General features: G+C 34.4%; 1 protein-coding gene across 2 annotated transcripts in view; it reads right to left on the bottom strand.

Annotated features, from left to right (window-relative positions):
* Positions 1-16,119, bottom strand: part of FSIP2 (fibrous sheath interacting protein 2) — a 96,796-nt gene that overhangs the window by 63,882 nt on the left and 16,795 nt on the right. For both annotated transcript variants that reach the window (XM_087435463.1, XM_087435464.1), the window contains exons 9-13: positions 14,916-15,002; positions 9,203-9,318; positions 8,330-8,375; positions 7,027-7,133; positions 4,853-4,916 (exon numbers count right to left, since the gene is read on the bottom strand). In XM_087435463.1, coding sequence (XP_087291589.1) covers positions 4,853-4,916; positions 7,027-7,133; positions 8,330-8,375; positions 9,203-9,318; positions 14,916-15,002 — 420 coding nt within the window. The remainder of the gene's footprint in view (positions 1-4,852; positions 4,917-7,026; positions 7,134-8,329; positions 8,376-9,202; positions 9,319-14,915; positions 15,003-16,119) is intronic.

Raw genomic sequence — 16,119 nt, 5'->3', positions numbered from 1 at the left:
GATTGAGATAATGGACTGCACTGGAAAAAGGAACTTCTATTTATAAAATGACATCACTCAAGAAAGTGAAAAGGCAAGCCATAGAATGGAGGAAGATGTCTGCCATACATACAATGGACAAAAGATTTTTATCTAGATTATATAAAGAACTCATACAAATCCACAATACAGACAGTCAAATAGATGTGGGCAAAAATAATGGAAAAGACACTTTAGAAAATAAGATATTCAAACAGTCAAAAAAAGCCCAAATACCTAAAAGATGCTCAACTTTATTATTATAATAGTCATCAGGGAATTCATCATTAAAATCACATGATATAGCATGAAACACCCACATGAATGACAAAAGTTAAAAAGACAGAAAATAGCAAAGTGAGATTGTGGGGCCATAACAGTTCTCACATACTGTTGATGGAAGTGAATATTTATACAATTCACTTTAGAAAACCATTTGGTATTCTCTACTAAACCTGAACATAAACATATTATATGAACCAACAATAACACTAGTAGAAATATACCTAATGGAAATGCATGTACATGTGTGCTGAAAGACATGAATAGGAATGTTCAAAGCAGATTCTCCACAACAGCCAAAGACTGGAAATAATCAAATGTGCGTCAACAGCAGAGGATCAACTATAACTGATTCATACAATGGAATACTACACAGGAATGACGTGAATGAACTAGTACTATAGGCAACAACTTGGCTAAACCTCCAAAACATATTTAAAAGTAAAAGAAGTCAGAAACAAATAAAAAAATGCATACCTATAAAATACGATTTATATGGAGATTTAAAATAGCTAAAACTCATCTATGAAATTAGAAGACAGGATAGTAGTTACCTTTGTGTAAAATAGAGAGGCTAGTGATTGGGAGGTGGGGGGTGGACAGGAATTTCTGGCATGCTCTCAATGTTGTATTTCTTGATCTGGATAGCAGACAGTGTGTTCATTTTGTGATAATTTATCATGCATTTTTCTATATGTAAATTATACATTTTATAAACATTTATTAAAAAGTAAAAAATTCAATACTTAAGTGCTTCATTTAAAGACACACTAAGTAAAAACAAAACCAATCTGTGTGCAACTTAAAAGAAATATCTAAATATAGAATTGACTGAAAAAGTATGAGAAATGGTATACCATATAAACACTAATCAGTTTGGTATATTAATATCTGACAAAGTATATTTCAAGGCAAAACAGCATTTTTAGAGATCCATCACTTCATATTCAAAAAGGTTTTGGTCCAGAAAACAAAGCAATTGTAAATTTGCATCCACCTAATAAAAATATAGCAAAACTTGAAAGAAGTAGATGGAGAAATAGGCAAATCCACAATCACATAGTGGAGGGCTGAAAACACACTTGTCAGTAACGAGGATGTAGATGACATGAACAACATGATTAACAAACTGGAACTAATTGACATATACAGACCCTGGCATCCAAAATCAGCCAAATGTACATTCATTACAAGGACACACAGAATATTTATAACAATTGACCAGATATGCTGGCCAGTAGAGCAAGCCTCAATGATTTTAAATACAGATTATTTTCCTGACAAGAGTGAAATTGTCAGACGTCCAAAAAATTGGAGAAAATGTCTATATATTTAGAAACTTAGAAGTATATTTCTAAATAACTCACAGACATATCAGAAATCACAATATAAATCAGTTAATATTTTTCTATAAGTTAAAATATAAAAATCAAAACTTCTGGTATATAGCTAAAACCACAATTAGAAATACTGCCTTAAGCGAATGTATTAGGAAAGAAGAATGTCTAAAAATCAAAGAGCTTAGCATCCATGTCATAAAACTAGAAAAAACAAAAGAATTAAAATCAAAACAAAACAAAAAATAAACCAAAAGGAAGTAGAAGGAAAAAGTGAATAAAGATGAAGTGGAAATTATTGAAATGATATAAAAACACAACAGAGAATCAACAAATTCAAAAGCCGTTTTTGTTTTTTTAAGACCACTGAACTTGATAAGCCCCTGTGAGAGTGATCAAGGAAAAGAGAGAGAGAAGGCACAGATAAGGAATGCCAGGAATGAAAAAGAGGACATCATTACAGATCTAACAATCTTTCAAAAAATAGATAATATTAAGAAAAAGTTTATACAAATAATTTTGAAATTTTTTATTGTGATGAAATTCCAAGAAAAAACATAACTTACAAAATCTGACAAAAGAAATAAAAAATGTGAATAGTCCTATAACAGTCTATGCATAAAAATCAATTCCAGATGGATGAAAGGCAAGACGATAAAGCTTCTAGAAGATAATATTAAGAAATATTGGCCAGGGCCGGCCCTGTGGCTTGGTGGTTAAGTGCGCGCGCTGCAATGCTGGTGGCCCGGGTTCGGATCCCGGGTGCGCATCGAGGCACCACTTCTCCGTCCATCCTGAGGCCGAGTCCCACATACAGCGGCTAGAAGGATGTGCAGCTATGACATACAACTATCTACTGGGGCTTTGGGGGGAAAAAATTAAAAATAAATAAAATCTTTAAAAAAAAAAAAAAAAAAAGAAATATTGGCCAGACTCCGGACCAAGATAGTGACATAGGAGGCTCCTGAATTTTCTTCCTTCCATGGATGCTCTAAATGGACAGCTATACAAGGAGCAATTTCCTCTACGAGAAATCCAGAAACTAGCTGAGTGACACCATCACCTCAGGAAACTAATAGCCACATCAAAATGGTTAGGAAAGGCTGAGACACATTCTTCACATAAACCACACCCCCAGCACAGCGCCATACAGTTGGGAGGAAGCCTCCATCTCCCTGCTTCTCCCTAAAGAGTGAAGGGTTTGGATCACACATAAAGCATCTCATCTAAGGGACAGGCCCCAAAACACTAGCTCTGAAAGCCAAGAGGGCTTGCATTCAAGAGTCCCACAGGGCTATAGCAAACGAAGTAGTTTTCAACAGGCACATGAGCACTCGCCACGGCTATCCCCCCAGGGTTCAGTGCAGAGGGAGCAGACAAAAGCACCCATCTTTCAGTCTTTCCCTGGAAGGGATTTGACAGCATACTTTACAAGCTGTTGCCTGAGGGTCCATCTTCTAAATAGCACCCATCTTATTTATACAATGTTACAAACCAACATTACCGCAATAAAAAAATAAATTAATTAATTAAAAGATGAAAAAAATAAATAAGTAAATAGCACCCATCTAGATGCTGGCTGAGATCCTCTCCAGAGTCCCCGGGGCAGCCAGTGGGCACTTCCCCTGGCTTCTCCCTCCAGCTCATTCAAACAATAAAACTAAGTTGCCAATATCTTGCTGGAGGATGAAACAGAGATATGTGATTTACCAATAGAGAGTTCAAAATAACAGTCACAAAGATGCTTACCAAGGTCAGGAGAGCAATGCATGAAGTGAGAATTTCAACATAGAGAGAGAAAATATTAAAAATTACCAAACAGAAATCATACAGCTGAAGAATTAGTTGTATTTCATTAGAGCATCAATAAATATAAAATGAAATTTTAAAAGATATTCTTAAAATATCATAAAAAATCAAGTTCCTAGGAATAAACCTAATGAAAAATATTCAAGACACAGAAAACTATAAATATTGAGAGAAATTAAAGGAAATTTAAATATCATGTCCTTGGATTGGAAAACATAATACTTTGAATGAGATAGGCAGGAAGCTAGACACAAGCTGGGAGCGAGGGCACTCCACCAGGTGCAGCATCCTAATTACCATGCAGCGGCTCTTTGGACGTGCAGCACCACACTCCGCCCCGCCCCTGACCAAGAGTAGGCCCAAGCCTCGTTATACCCTCATTTGCATTGTGGTTTTGACCTCCGCTGTGGAGGATGACTTCCATGACAGTTCCGGAGATGCCTATATAAAGAAAAAATCTCCCCCTCCTGACATGCGGGTGGAGACAATGCCCCCATTGGTCCACCTTCCAAGACCCTCATCTGCCCCAGGGGATCCCATTTTCCAAAGCCATGGACCACCACAACTTGGGAGCAGTTGTTCCCCTCAAGTCTGCCCGCCCCTCCCCTGGGGGGGGCACTTTCACTTTGCTAATAAATTCTCCTCTGTTAAAACTTCTGCTGTGTTTCTGCTCTCAAATTCCTTAGTGTCTGTGGACCTCACCGCACCGATCTGACCGGTGCCGGTGACATTAAAGATGTCAATTCTCTTGAAATTGATCTCTAGATTAGTGCCATTCCAATAAAAAATCCCAGTAAGAATTTTTTTTGGAACAAAACAAGCTCATTTTAAAATTTATATAGTAGTACTGACTTAAAAGTACTGTAGTACTGGCTTAAAAATAAGACGATGAGGAACTGCACAAATATATGCAAATGGATATACAAACCAAACTATAATATCAAATTTCAAGATAATGACAGTATTTGGGGAGGAGAGAGAGAATATTGCTTGGGAGTGGGTATAATGAGGGCTTCTGTGAGATATCCAATGTTCTATTTCTTGATCGATGTAGTGGTTTCATAGGTGTTTTGCTTTGTAATAATTCATTTAGCTGTATATTATTTTGTGGTCTTTCTGATTGTATGTTTTACTTCAATTTTAAAAATTATACAAAAGTATAATATGACAAGCACGATTTATTTCTTAAATGGGAAGATAGTATATGATAGAATCTATCAACATAATCCTTATAAATTAAAGGAGAAAAAAAATCATATGATTGTATCAATAGGTGCTAGAAAAGGCTTTACCTAAAATTCATAATTTCATTTCATAAAACAAAATTCATAATTGCAATAAATGTTAGTTGAAAGAATGAATTAATAGATAGCATGATTTACTCAATAGCTGTTGCTGATGTTTACCTGATTCACAGAGGTAGCTTGGTCTCCTGTTTGCTCTTTCATTCCAATCAGCATTTATCTCCTTCTATATAATCCAAACAATAAAACAAACATTCTGAAAGGACTTTTTTTCCCAGGATTTGAACACCGAGTATTATTTATATATTTAAAATACAGAAATTTGAGATTTTGAGAACTTCTCTTAGATGTCAATTTTAAGAAATGCGCACATTTTGTGATGTTTATATTACATCTATTATTTACAGAATTCAAAAATTCATATTTGTATCAGAGGAGCTCCACAAGATCACCCACACATTTGGTAATTTGCTAAGACTCATGGGACTCAGAATATAGTTGTATTCACATTCAAGATTTACTACAGTAAAAGGATACATACACTATAGGATAAGTAAGGGGAAAAGATACAGGCTGAATCTGGAAAAATCCATGCACAGTCTTCCTTATGCTCTCTCCGTCGTGTGAGAGGACACACTTGAGCATGCCCTTTTCTCCAGCAAAAAAGAAATGCAGTAACATGTGTGCAATGTTTCTGCCCAGGGAAATCCATTAGAAACTCAGCACTCAAGGTTTCTATTGAAGGCTGGTCATGAAGACACCCTCTGCCTTACTGCATACCAAAATTCTAGCCTCCCAAAAGGAAATCAGATGTTCGGCAAAAATCACATTGTTTGCAAAGTCTAGGTACAGTGCACCACCCATTCAGTTAGGAAAATTTCCGTATCAGTTAGGGAATGTTAGAAAGGCCAAGTTCTCAAACACTAGCCAAAGGCCAACTTTGCGAGCAGGCCCTTCTAAAGACAGCAGTCTCAAGCCTGTTATGTTAACTCTTTTCTGCACAACAGTATTCACTAGTATCCTAAAATTAACTATCTGTGGAGTGCACTAATTAGTAAGGAAGTTAATCAACTCATTGGGACAGAAGAATAGGCGTATTTTTTTAACAAAGCTAACAGTAGGAAAAAAGTTTAAGTAGAGCTGAATGCAGAGAACAGGTTCTCTGAATACACAAGAAACTGCTCTCTAGGCCTGTCCAAGAACTCAACCTGCTCAGGCAGGCAAATCCAGTGCAACAGACTTCTTTTTTTCCCAGGTCAGAGAGCTGGAACAGGCCATCAGAAAATACATTTTCTGACAGTGGCAGGCTGTGTACAACATGTTGGAAACAGGATATAATACTTATCAGAATAAAATGCTCAGGCTATTTCTTATGATAAATTAGATATATGTGGACATTTGATACTCACTTGAGATCAATATGGATGGCAAGTTTAATAACACATACATTACTCAAAAAATGTCAATAATAAAATTTAGACACTGTTTTAAAAGGGGTTTTTTGTTTTTTAGTAAAATACAAAAGTCTTTGAAATCTGCTGGGCAATATGAGGACTTTAAATGTCAGAGTTCTTAAGAAATTTCTTTTTCTGACTGTTAGCATACTTAATGTGGATATTGACAAAATAGAACACTGAACTGTAACATGTTTATAATAACTGTACTACAGAGAAACATATTATGGTAAACATATTACATTTTAGGAGTTATGCATAATGTAGTCTGTCAATTATTATGCATTAGAGAACATGAAAAATGATGCCACTTTATACGCTAATCAAGTAGAATTCATTTGGAAAGAATTTAGTAAATTTCCAGTTTACTGAAATCTCTTTCAAACTATGTTAACTCTTTAGCACAGCTGAACCAGTTAACATTGTGCTACTAATGGCATGAAAAATGTAGTTATGACTTCTGTGATAACAAGCTGGCAACCCACAGAGAAAAAAATCTATGTTATCTCCAGAAGCCATACCCTGAATCTTTGCTGGTAACTTTCCAACAGTAGGTAACTGATCACTGGTCAAAAGAGAATGGGGCAAGATAGTATGGCTGTCTCTGAACAATTCATCAGTACTAGTCAAAGCCCAGTCAAAGAAGCCCAAGTTGAGACTCCCTCTGAAGGCTGCAGGTATGTACTATGAACTACCATATTGTAGCCTATATTTAGGAAAACTATCCTAGGGCTATTAAAATTTAATTACAGTATGATTAATTTCAGTGAGTAAAGCTATTCTGTATGGTAACTTTATGAATGAGATTTTTTTATATCGATTGTGATCATAAGATTGTACTTTATTCTGTTTGCATTTGGGGCAAAAAAAAATATTATATACCTCATCTTTGGGAGGATCCAAATAAGACTGCGAAGGTCTAGGAAAATCTCTTGTGGGTGAAGTTTGAGCTGAAATAATTGAATCTCGAGCTGAGATGTACATAGCTCCTAAAGAAGGAAGAGATACTTTTAAATGTGAGAAGATAATATTGCCGGAACAAGGCAATAGAATTGTTAACAAATAGAATTGATCCAATGTTCCTCTGCTGAGCTGCCACAATCACTGGATTACCACAATCAGGGATTTTTTTGAGTTAAGGAAGTATCTCCAAGAATAACACGACCTTTTTTGATGTTCACTGCCTACAAATTTCCAGTGGTTCACCACTGCTCTCAGGGACAAGTCTGTAACCTTTAACCTCTGATCCTAATTTATTTAATATTATGCCAGATTAGTCCCTATAACTAACCAAAGCCCACTGCCAGAATTAACTGTTTGCATTTCATTCAGTCCACGATGTAAAACCCTTATGACTTGAATAGGCAAATAACCAAAGCTGTGTTTTAGGAAGATTGCTTTCACACAAAATGTATGGTGGGTTAAAAAGAGGAAGAGGAGATTGGAGGAAGGTTACTGAAATAGTCAAGGATGGAGAAAAACAAGGGCAGGAGCTGTAGGGATGGAAAAGAAGAGAGGGCAAGAGACATTAAGGGGTAGATTAGACAGAAAGTGGCAACTTTGGGATGCAAAGTACAAGAGGAAGAGTCAGGTTTTACCCCTGGGTGAAAACAGAAGGATCAGGAAGAGATGAATTTGATTTTGTATTGAATTTGAGGTGGTCATTGGCCACTGGATGGAGATGTCTAGTATTTTCTGTGTGTATATGTAGGATATGCATGGGAGTATTTTTAGTGACTTTCAGAAATCTACCAAGGCACAGAAAAACTTAGCTAATATATATTGCACTCAAGGTAAGATGGGAAGTAGAATGTACTGTCTGCGGGAAACTGATGGCGGTGGAGTATGGGGACCTTCCTGGAGACAGTCCTCTGTACTGTAACCTACTGAACCACAGTATGCCAGTAACGTATTCTACCTACGATTATAAAAAGCCACAGCAGGGACCCTAACTTTTCCTCACTTTGCAGATTTCAAAAGCCATACTCATCAGGCAATCACTCAAATACAGGGGCTAATTATAATATCTGTATTCACAAACAATTTTATACCATGCTTTATTTTCCAAAATAACCATGATTTTTATAATCAGGTAAAACAAATAACTTGAAAAACTATATGATGAAACCATAATTATGTACTTAACAAATAACAGAAGAATTATAAATATTTTTCGTTCTCTTACCTCTATCATCAAGAAGACTTGATTTTTTAGTTATCACTTCATCTTTCTTTATGGTACAACATTAAAGAGAAAACCACTCATTAGTAACTGTACTTCTGAAAGAGATTTTGCCTTCTATCAATCAACCAAATTAATACAGATTTTTTTCCCCTTTATCCCTTAACTCTCTCATGAAAATTGTCTCAGGGAGAATACATATTACCAATCTCCTAAGATACCTTCCACAGAGGTCTCAAATTTAACTAACTCAAAATTGAGTTCAATATGTAGCAATGGACAAACTTGCTCCTCTTCTAGTATTCCATATTTTGTTTAAAGACATGGTGACCCATTCAATGGTTGGTTTTAAAAAGTTTAAAGTCATTCAATGTCAAATTTCAGGAAAATATAATCCAACCCATTCCAATCCAATCTAATGTTTAATGAACACATTGCTTAGACTCAAAATTTATCATTCCAGACTCTCATTTTATTGTAATGGTATTTTTCTGTGTCTGTTTGCCTCGACAATGACTCCTCAAAGGGAGAGATTATGTGTCATTCATCTTTGTATCCTATGTGACCGAACTTCCTCATTTTCCCTTCCTTCTGGCTTAGCACAAGGCTTGGCCACCAGTAGATGCTCAATAAATATTAGCTATTATTATCATTATAATTGCTAAATGTTTGCTTGGATTAGCTTCTGCTAAATTACATAGTAAGTTTAGCACAAATACACCTCAACACTTTCAGAGAACAGAATCAAGTCTCCTGAATAGATCCTGATATCCCTAACCAATCAGTAACATGCTAGTGAAGGAGACAGTTCATAGAAGTGAAAGTTAACCAGATAAATTAATAATCACCATACAACACTTTGACATAATTTTATACCTTTTGTTTAGTAGCACTATGTTGTATGTCTGGCTGACAAACAACCGCAGCTGCTGAGTTTTTGACAACATTCTTTGAACTACTTAGAGATCGATGAATGGCATTTGCTGCAGGTCCTAAAAGTGAATGAAAGAGAAAAACCACATTTTTTTTGACAAGTTATTAAAATATAAAAGAAGTAAAATACACTATACTTATTTAAGTAGAATGGTTTTATCAATTTTAAAATATATCTACAACTGTGAAACCATCACTGCAACCAAAATAACATTCGCAATACTCCTAAAAGTTTTCTCATCTACCTTTGCAATCCATCCATCCCTCTCCTCCCATCCCCTGTCAACACTGCTCTGTATCTCTCACACAAGATTAGTTTGAATTTCCTAGAATTTTATATAAATGGAATCATGTAGTACATACTCTTTATTTTTCCTGGCTGCTTTCACACAACATAATGTTGTCACATATTTTAATAATTTGTTCCTTTTTATTTCTGAGAAGTATTCCATTGTATGGATATGTCACAATGTTTTTATCCACTCACCTGTTGTTTGGCTCATTTCCAGTTTTGGCCTCTTACAAATAAACCTTTATAAACTTTCATGCACAAGTCTTTGTATGGACGTATTTTTTCCTTTATATTGGGTAAGTACCTAGTAGTGGAATGACGAGGTCATAGGGTAGGTATATGTTTAACTTTTAAGAAATGCCAAACTGTTTTCCAAAGTGATTGTACCATTTTACATACCATTCAGCACTGCACCAGAGTTTCAATTCTTCCACATCCCTGTCACCACTTAGTAAGCAGAAGAAAGTAAATAGTAAAGATCAAAGTGAAAATCAAATAGATGGAAAAAAAAGAGAGAAAATAATGAAACTAACAGCTGACTCTTTGAGAAGTTCAATAAAAGTGATAAGCCAGATTGATCAGGAATAAGAGAAGACACAAATTTATAGCATCAGGAAAATTAGAGATAATAGCACAACACAGTCTACAGATAATACTAAAAATAATAATAAAGGAATATTATGAAAAATCTGTTGGAATAAATTTAAAAACTTATATGCAAGGGACAAACTCCTTGAAAAACACAAACTACCAAACCTCATTCATGAATAAACAGATAATATGAAGAATCTGATATCTATTTAAAAAATTGAATATGTAGTTGAAAACATTTTCACAAAGAAAACTTTAGTCTCAAATGACTTCACTTCTGAATTATACCAAATATCTAAGGAAGAAATTACACTAATTCTATACAAACTCTTCCAGAAAATCGAAGAGGAGTGAACTCCTCTCTTAACTCATACTTTGAGACCAGTATCACTCTGATACCAAACTCATTACAAGACGTTACAAGAAAAGAAAACCTCAGTTAATATCCCCCATGAACAAAGATGCAAAAATTATAAATAAAATAAATTGAATCTAACAATATATAATAAAGATAATGCATAATAATTATTTGAGATTTATCCCAAGGATGCAGGGTTGGTTGAACATTCAAAAATAAGTCAAAATAATTCACCACAGTAAGAGAAAAAAGGAGAAAATTTAGATGATTACCTCAAAGATGCAGGGGAAAATATACTAAAAATTCAACATCTATTCATGATAAAACTTCTTAGTGAACCAGGAATATGAGGGTATGTCCTTCCTCCGATAAAAGCTATCTTCAAATTTCTAGAGCTAATATTCTAATTTATATTGATCACTTTCCTTTAAGTTTTGGAACAAGATTAGGATGTACACAGTCACCATTTTGTTCAACACTGTCCTGGAGGTCCTAGCCAGCAAGAAAAAGAAATTAAAGGTGAACCCAAATAAAATCCCAGCACACTATGTTGTAGAAATTGGAAAGCTAATTCTAAAATTTCTGTGGAAACGCAAAGGCCCTGGAATAACCAAATCAACCCAGAAAAACAACAAATGTTGAAGAACTCAAACTTCAAAATTTTAAGACTTATTATAAAGCTACAGTAATTAAGAGAATACAGTATTCATATAGAGACAAACAAATAGATCAGTAAAACAGAAGAGAATGTCTAGAAATAGGTCCCCATATATATGACAACTTAATCTTTTCAAAGATGCCAATGAAACTCAATGGTGTTAAAGCAAGTGAAATGTGTACAAGATAAGCTTGGTTAATCCTGTCTTCCCAGATAGCAAGGAAACTATAAAAAATTACTAGGGTTATGTCACAAAGGACTCAAGAGTTATCTTGAAGGGGCTCCCACTGGTCAGAGCTGTCACAATCTCAGCATTAATAAACACAGTAACAGCAATGTATTGAAGCACATCGAATTTATTTAAATCTGTGAATTCATAACGACACACAAAAAAACTAATTGCTCACCCTTGGAGGATGCTATTTAACAATTCATTACTTTGAAAACTGATAAATGGTGGTAAAATATTAAACATGAGTTTGCTTTTCCCAAGTATCCTGTACCACAATGTAACTAAATAGTAGTCGAGGGGACGTTTCTTTTTATAGCAGTATTCCAGCGAATCTATGAAGAAGGAATAATAGAATTAAAATATCCCAATTTTGCAACCCAATTGATTCATGGATCTAGGCCTTGAACATAAATGGCTCCTAACATCCCAAAGAAAAAGACAACAAGATATTATATACTTCCTGATGGAAAGACACACTGCCATCTATGAATCAGCCTTGCTAAGGAAATTGAACCTGAAAGTGTATAGATCTATCTAATACTTTACAGGAAATACAGAAAAAATTACATACATAACCACACCATATAGATGCAATCAGCAAAAGCTCAGCCTGTGACAAGCAACTGTTTCTCTAACAAATAAACCATAACTGAAAAAAAGAGGAGAGAAGGAGGGAGAGGGATATATAGAAAGAGAACCTATAGATTAGAAAAGACTCAAAAGACACAAACTGTTGCAAGGTATGTCAATATAGATTCAAAATAACATCAAAATATTTTTGTGACATTTATGAGAGTATTGGAAAGTTGAATAGTGATTAAATATTTGGATACATTAAGGAATTATTAATTTGTGCAATGTGATAATGGTATTATGGTTATGCATTAAAAATAATCCTTATCTTTTAAATACATATTGACATATTGATAGATGAAATGATATTATGTGTGGGATATGCTTTAAAACAGTATGGCAGCAGGGAGAGGTTGAGGGTATAGACAAAACAAAATTGTCCATGAGTTGTTGGTGAAGTTGAATGATAGGCACATAAGGGTTCTGCAGGTTTTTTTGTTTGAAATGTTTCATAAGAAAAGCTAAAAAAAAAGTCATTAACAAAACTGTGGAAATATTTGCCACAAATAAAACAAAATATTAATGTCTTTGCCATATCAAAGAGAACTCATACAAATGGACTTCAAATAAAAAGTAACAAACCATGTAGAAAAAGTGTAGAATTTTATCACCTTGAATTAAGAACTTCTGTACATCAAAAGATAAAAAGAAAGCATAGAAACAAACCACAAATTGGAAGAAGATATTTGCTATACCATATATATGTACATAATAGATGAGTTTCTAGTATGACTAAAAAATCTTTCAAATCCATAAGAAAAAGAAAAAGAACCCAGTAGGAAAACGGACAAGAGATTTGAAAAGATAATTTCTCAGAAGAGGAAACATGACCCAGAAATCCCATATCTAGGGATATAATCCCTAGAGAATCTCTTGTCCATGATTACCAGGAGATATATATGTACAAGAATGTTCAGTGCAATATTGTTCAAATAACAGATACATCCATCAGCAGAAAAACAGATGTAACAATTGTGGTATATTCACACAATGGGATAGGATCAGTAGCGAAATGAAGTAAAATGTCAGGTAACACATGATGAAACTTTTGAAACATAATGCTGAGTGTAAAAAGCAAGTCACATAAGACTGGATACAATATCATATCAATTACATTAAAATATCTTAATAATGGTATCTCTATATATGTCTATATGTAGTTTAAGGATACTCATCTACTAAATATATTATAAAAATAATGGTTATGATAATCAACAGGTTTGGATAGTAGTTCCCTTTGTTGGGGAAGGAGGTCTGCTTAAGGGAAATTTGGCAAAAAATATAAACTTGACAGTTTAAAGAAACTCAGTGAACACTAAAGGGAGAAAAAAAATCACAAAAACAAAGAAATCCACACTAAGACATATCATAATCAAATTGCTGAAAAATATCCCCCCCCCCAAAATCTTAACCACCAGAGGAAAATGTCACATTATTTATAGAGGATCAACAATTCAAATATTGCAGATATCTCATCAGAACCATAGAGAACATAATGAAGTGGAACAACAGTTTTAAAGTTTTGGAAAAAACGATCTGTCAACTTACAAGTCTATATCAAGTGAAAATAGTATCATTCAGGAATGAAGGTAAAATAAAGACATTCTTAGGTAAGGGAAATTAAAATAATTCACTGCCAGAAAATCTATTCTAAAAGAGATACTAAGGGAAGTTCTATCCCTTGGTGAAGAACTGAAGGAAAATGATACCAGAAGGAAACCTGGGATATCAGGAATTAAAGGGCAACCAAAATGATAACTATCTGAGTAAATATAATAGACTACACTTATTCCATTATCTGAGTGGATGTTTGATGTATGTAGATGTAATACATAAGGCAACTATAACGAAGGGGAGAGGGATAAGGAGACATATATAGTCATAAGGTTTCCACATTCCACTTAAAGAGGTAAAATATTTATTCATAGTTGATTGCAAAAAGCTAAGAAAGTATATTGTTTATCTAGAACAATCACTAAAAAAATCTGTACAAAGAGACAAAGTAAAAACAACGGCCATGGACAACTGGAAACCAAATTTTAAAAATACCATGTACAATAGTAATAAAAAAATGAAGAACTTATGTCTAAATTTAACACAACACATACAAGATCTCTATACTGAAAACTACAAAACATTTATGAAAGAAAGCAAGGACCAGCTAACCAAACAGAAAGAGATGTCATGTTTATGGACTGGAAGACCCTGTATAGTCAAGATTTCTTTTTCTCCTTAAATTAATCTATAGATTGATTTAATGTACTTCATTCAAAAATCCCAGCATACTTTTTGTAGACAAGCTGATTATAAAATTTATACGGAAAAGGCAAATGAATTAAAATAGTCATAAAAATTTTGAAGAAGAAAAATAAAGTTGGTAGAATTATACTACCTGATTTTAAGACAATAAAAAGCTACAATAATCAAGACAGTGCAGTATTGGCAAAGGGATAGACATATAGATAAATCAATGGAACAGAAAATGAAAAGGCAAGTCACAGACCAAGATAAAAGATTTTCAAATCACATATCTGAAAAAGAATTGTATTCGGAATATATAAATAACTCCCGAAACTCAACGGTAAGAAAACATTTTGAGCGTTATAAAAGTTATTTTGCAATTTGTTAGGTTTCATGTAATGTTCATTTAACAGCAATAGACCCTTCATTTAATTTTTCTAAAATGACGATATAATGTTAAGCTCAAAACACTAAATCAGTAACGAGATCAAATTCTGAAAGCAATAGAGGTTGTATCATTTTTGGTAAGCATCACTCTAAATCAGTCATTTGATAACAGAGGATTTATCAGCATTTAAGCAAAAGAGGCCATCCAAACTCAGTCTTTCCCCAAATTACTGTTTAGTATTCCTTATCACAATATTCAATTACCATATCCTCCTTTATTTGCTTTCTGGTCACCAATAGAATAAATTAACTTTATATCTTCAGAAAACTTTTTCTTCTTTGGAGAAGAAGCTAAAAGAAATATAAGAAAACATTTATTTTTAATAATGGTGATGACAGAATTACCCAAGAAAGACTATCTTTTCATGCCCAAGAGGAAGTGAACCATATGCTAATTTATTGTGGGATTGTGGGGAGGTATTGGAGAAGATGGAGAGAGGTGAAATGGGAGGAAAGACAATTACTCTTGAAATATTACCCCTTCAAGTGAAAAGATCTACTTGTAGGGACAGAATTTTCTTCTGGCAGAGAGAAAAGCTACACCCAGCTCAACTGTAACACATCATTTTCTCTCTGTGGGGATGCTACCAACATAGCTACTGGCTGGAGACCCACTCCCCACAGTGACTACTGCAACTGCAATTCTTGGATGTGCCTCACAGCCTGGCATAAGCAAGTATATATATCCCTCCTTTGTGATAGAGTTCCTATTTCTAACCATCTCGGAGGGCGAAGGATCCTCACAGCACATGTGCTCAACGGGTTTTCATTAGAGATGTAAAATGTGAGTGTGATCTGCCTCCCCACTGGAGCAGATTCACCTAATATTCCCTTCATCTCTCATTCTCTCTGTCCCTACGGAGGACGTCTACTTGGTGGAAGATGACAACAATACTGTAGAGGTATAATTCAATTTCATTTATGAAATGGATATTCTTCTGTCACTTTGATAATATAAATTAAATTCCTTTATATCCTACTTCTTCAAAAGAGGGGATCTGAGGTAACAGATGTTTAAACTGTCTACTTGAAAGTCATTTCCTATTCAGTGAGAAAGTTAACAGTTGAAAACGTAGGGATATATATAGTTACTAAAGTGATTTATTTCTGAAGCATGAGATTGCTGTCATTATCTTAATGCGTTGCAGAGATTGAATTAGTCTATTCAGCAAACATATATTTAGAGTGTGTGTGTGTATACACAGACACACCTGCATACATATAGTCCTAGGTGCTCTGTGGAACACAAAGGTGAGAGTTACAATATCATGGGTGATTAAGATAGCAGGAAGTATGTAATAAGTGTATTAAGAATGATACGAAGTACTACAGGGATTCAAGGGAGAGGGATCTTCAAATTAGAGTTATTAAAAAAGACTTTATAGAGTGTCATTTACAGTGGAGCTTA

This window comes from Ceratotherium simum, chromosome 9 (assembly GCF_057802395.1).
Source record: "Ceratotherium simum simum isolate JZ-2026a chromosome 9, ASM5780239v1, whole genome shotgun sequence".
Classification (NCBI taxonomy): Eukaryota; Metazoa; Chordata; class Mammalia; order Perissodactyla; family Rhinocerotidae; genus Ceratotherium; species Ceratotherium simum.
The sequence above is the reverse complement of the archived record's forward strand: the minus strand, read 5'-3'. Positions and strand labels throughout refer to the sequence as shown.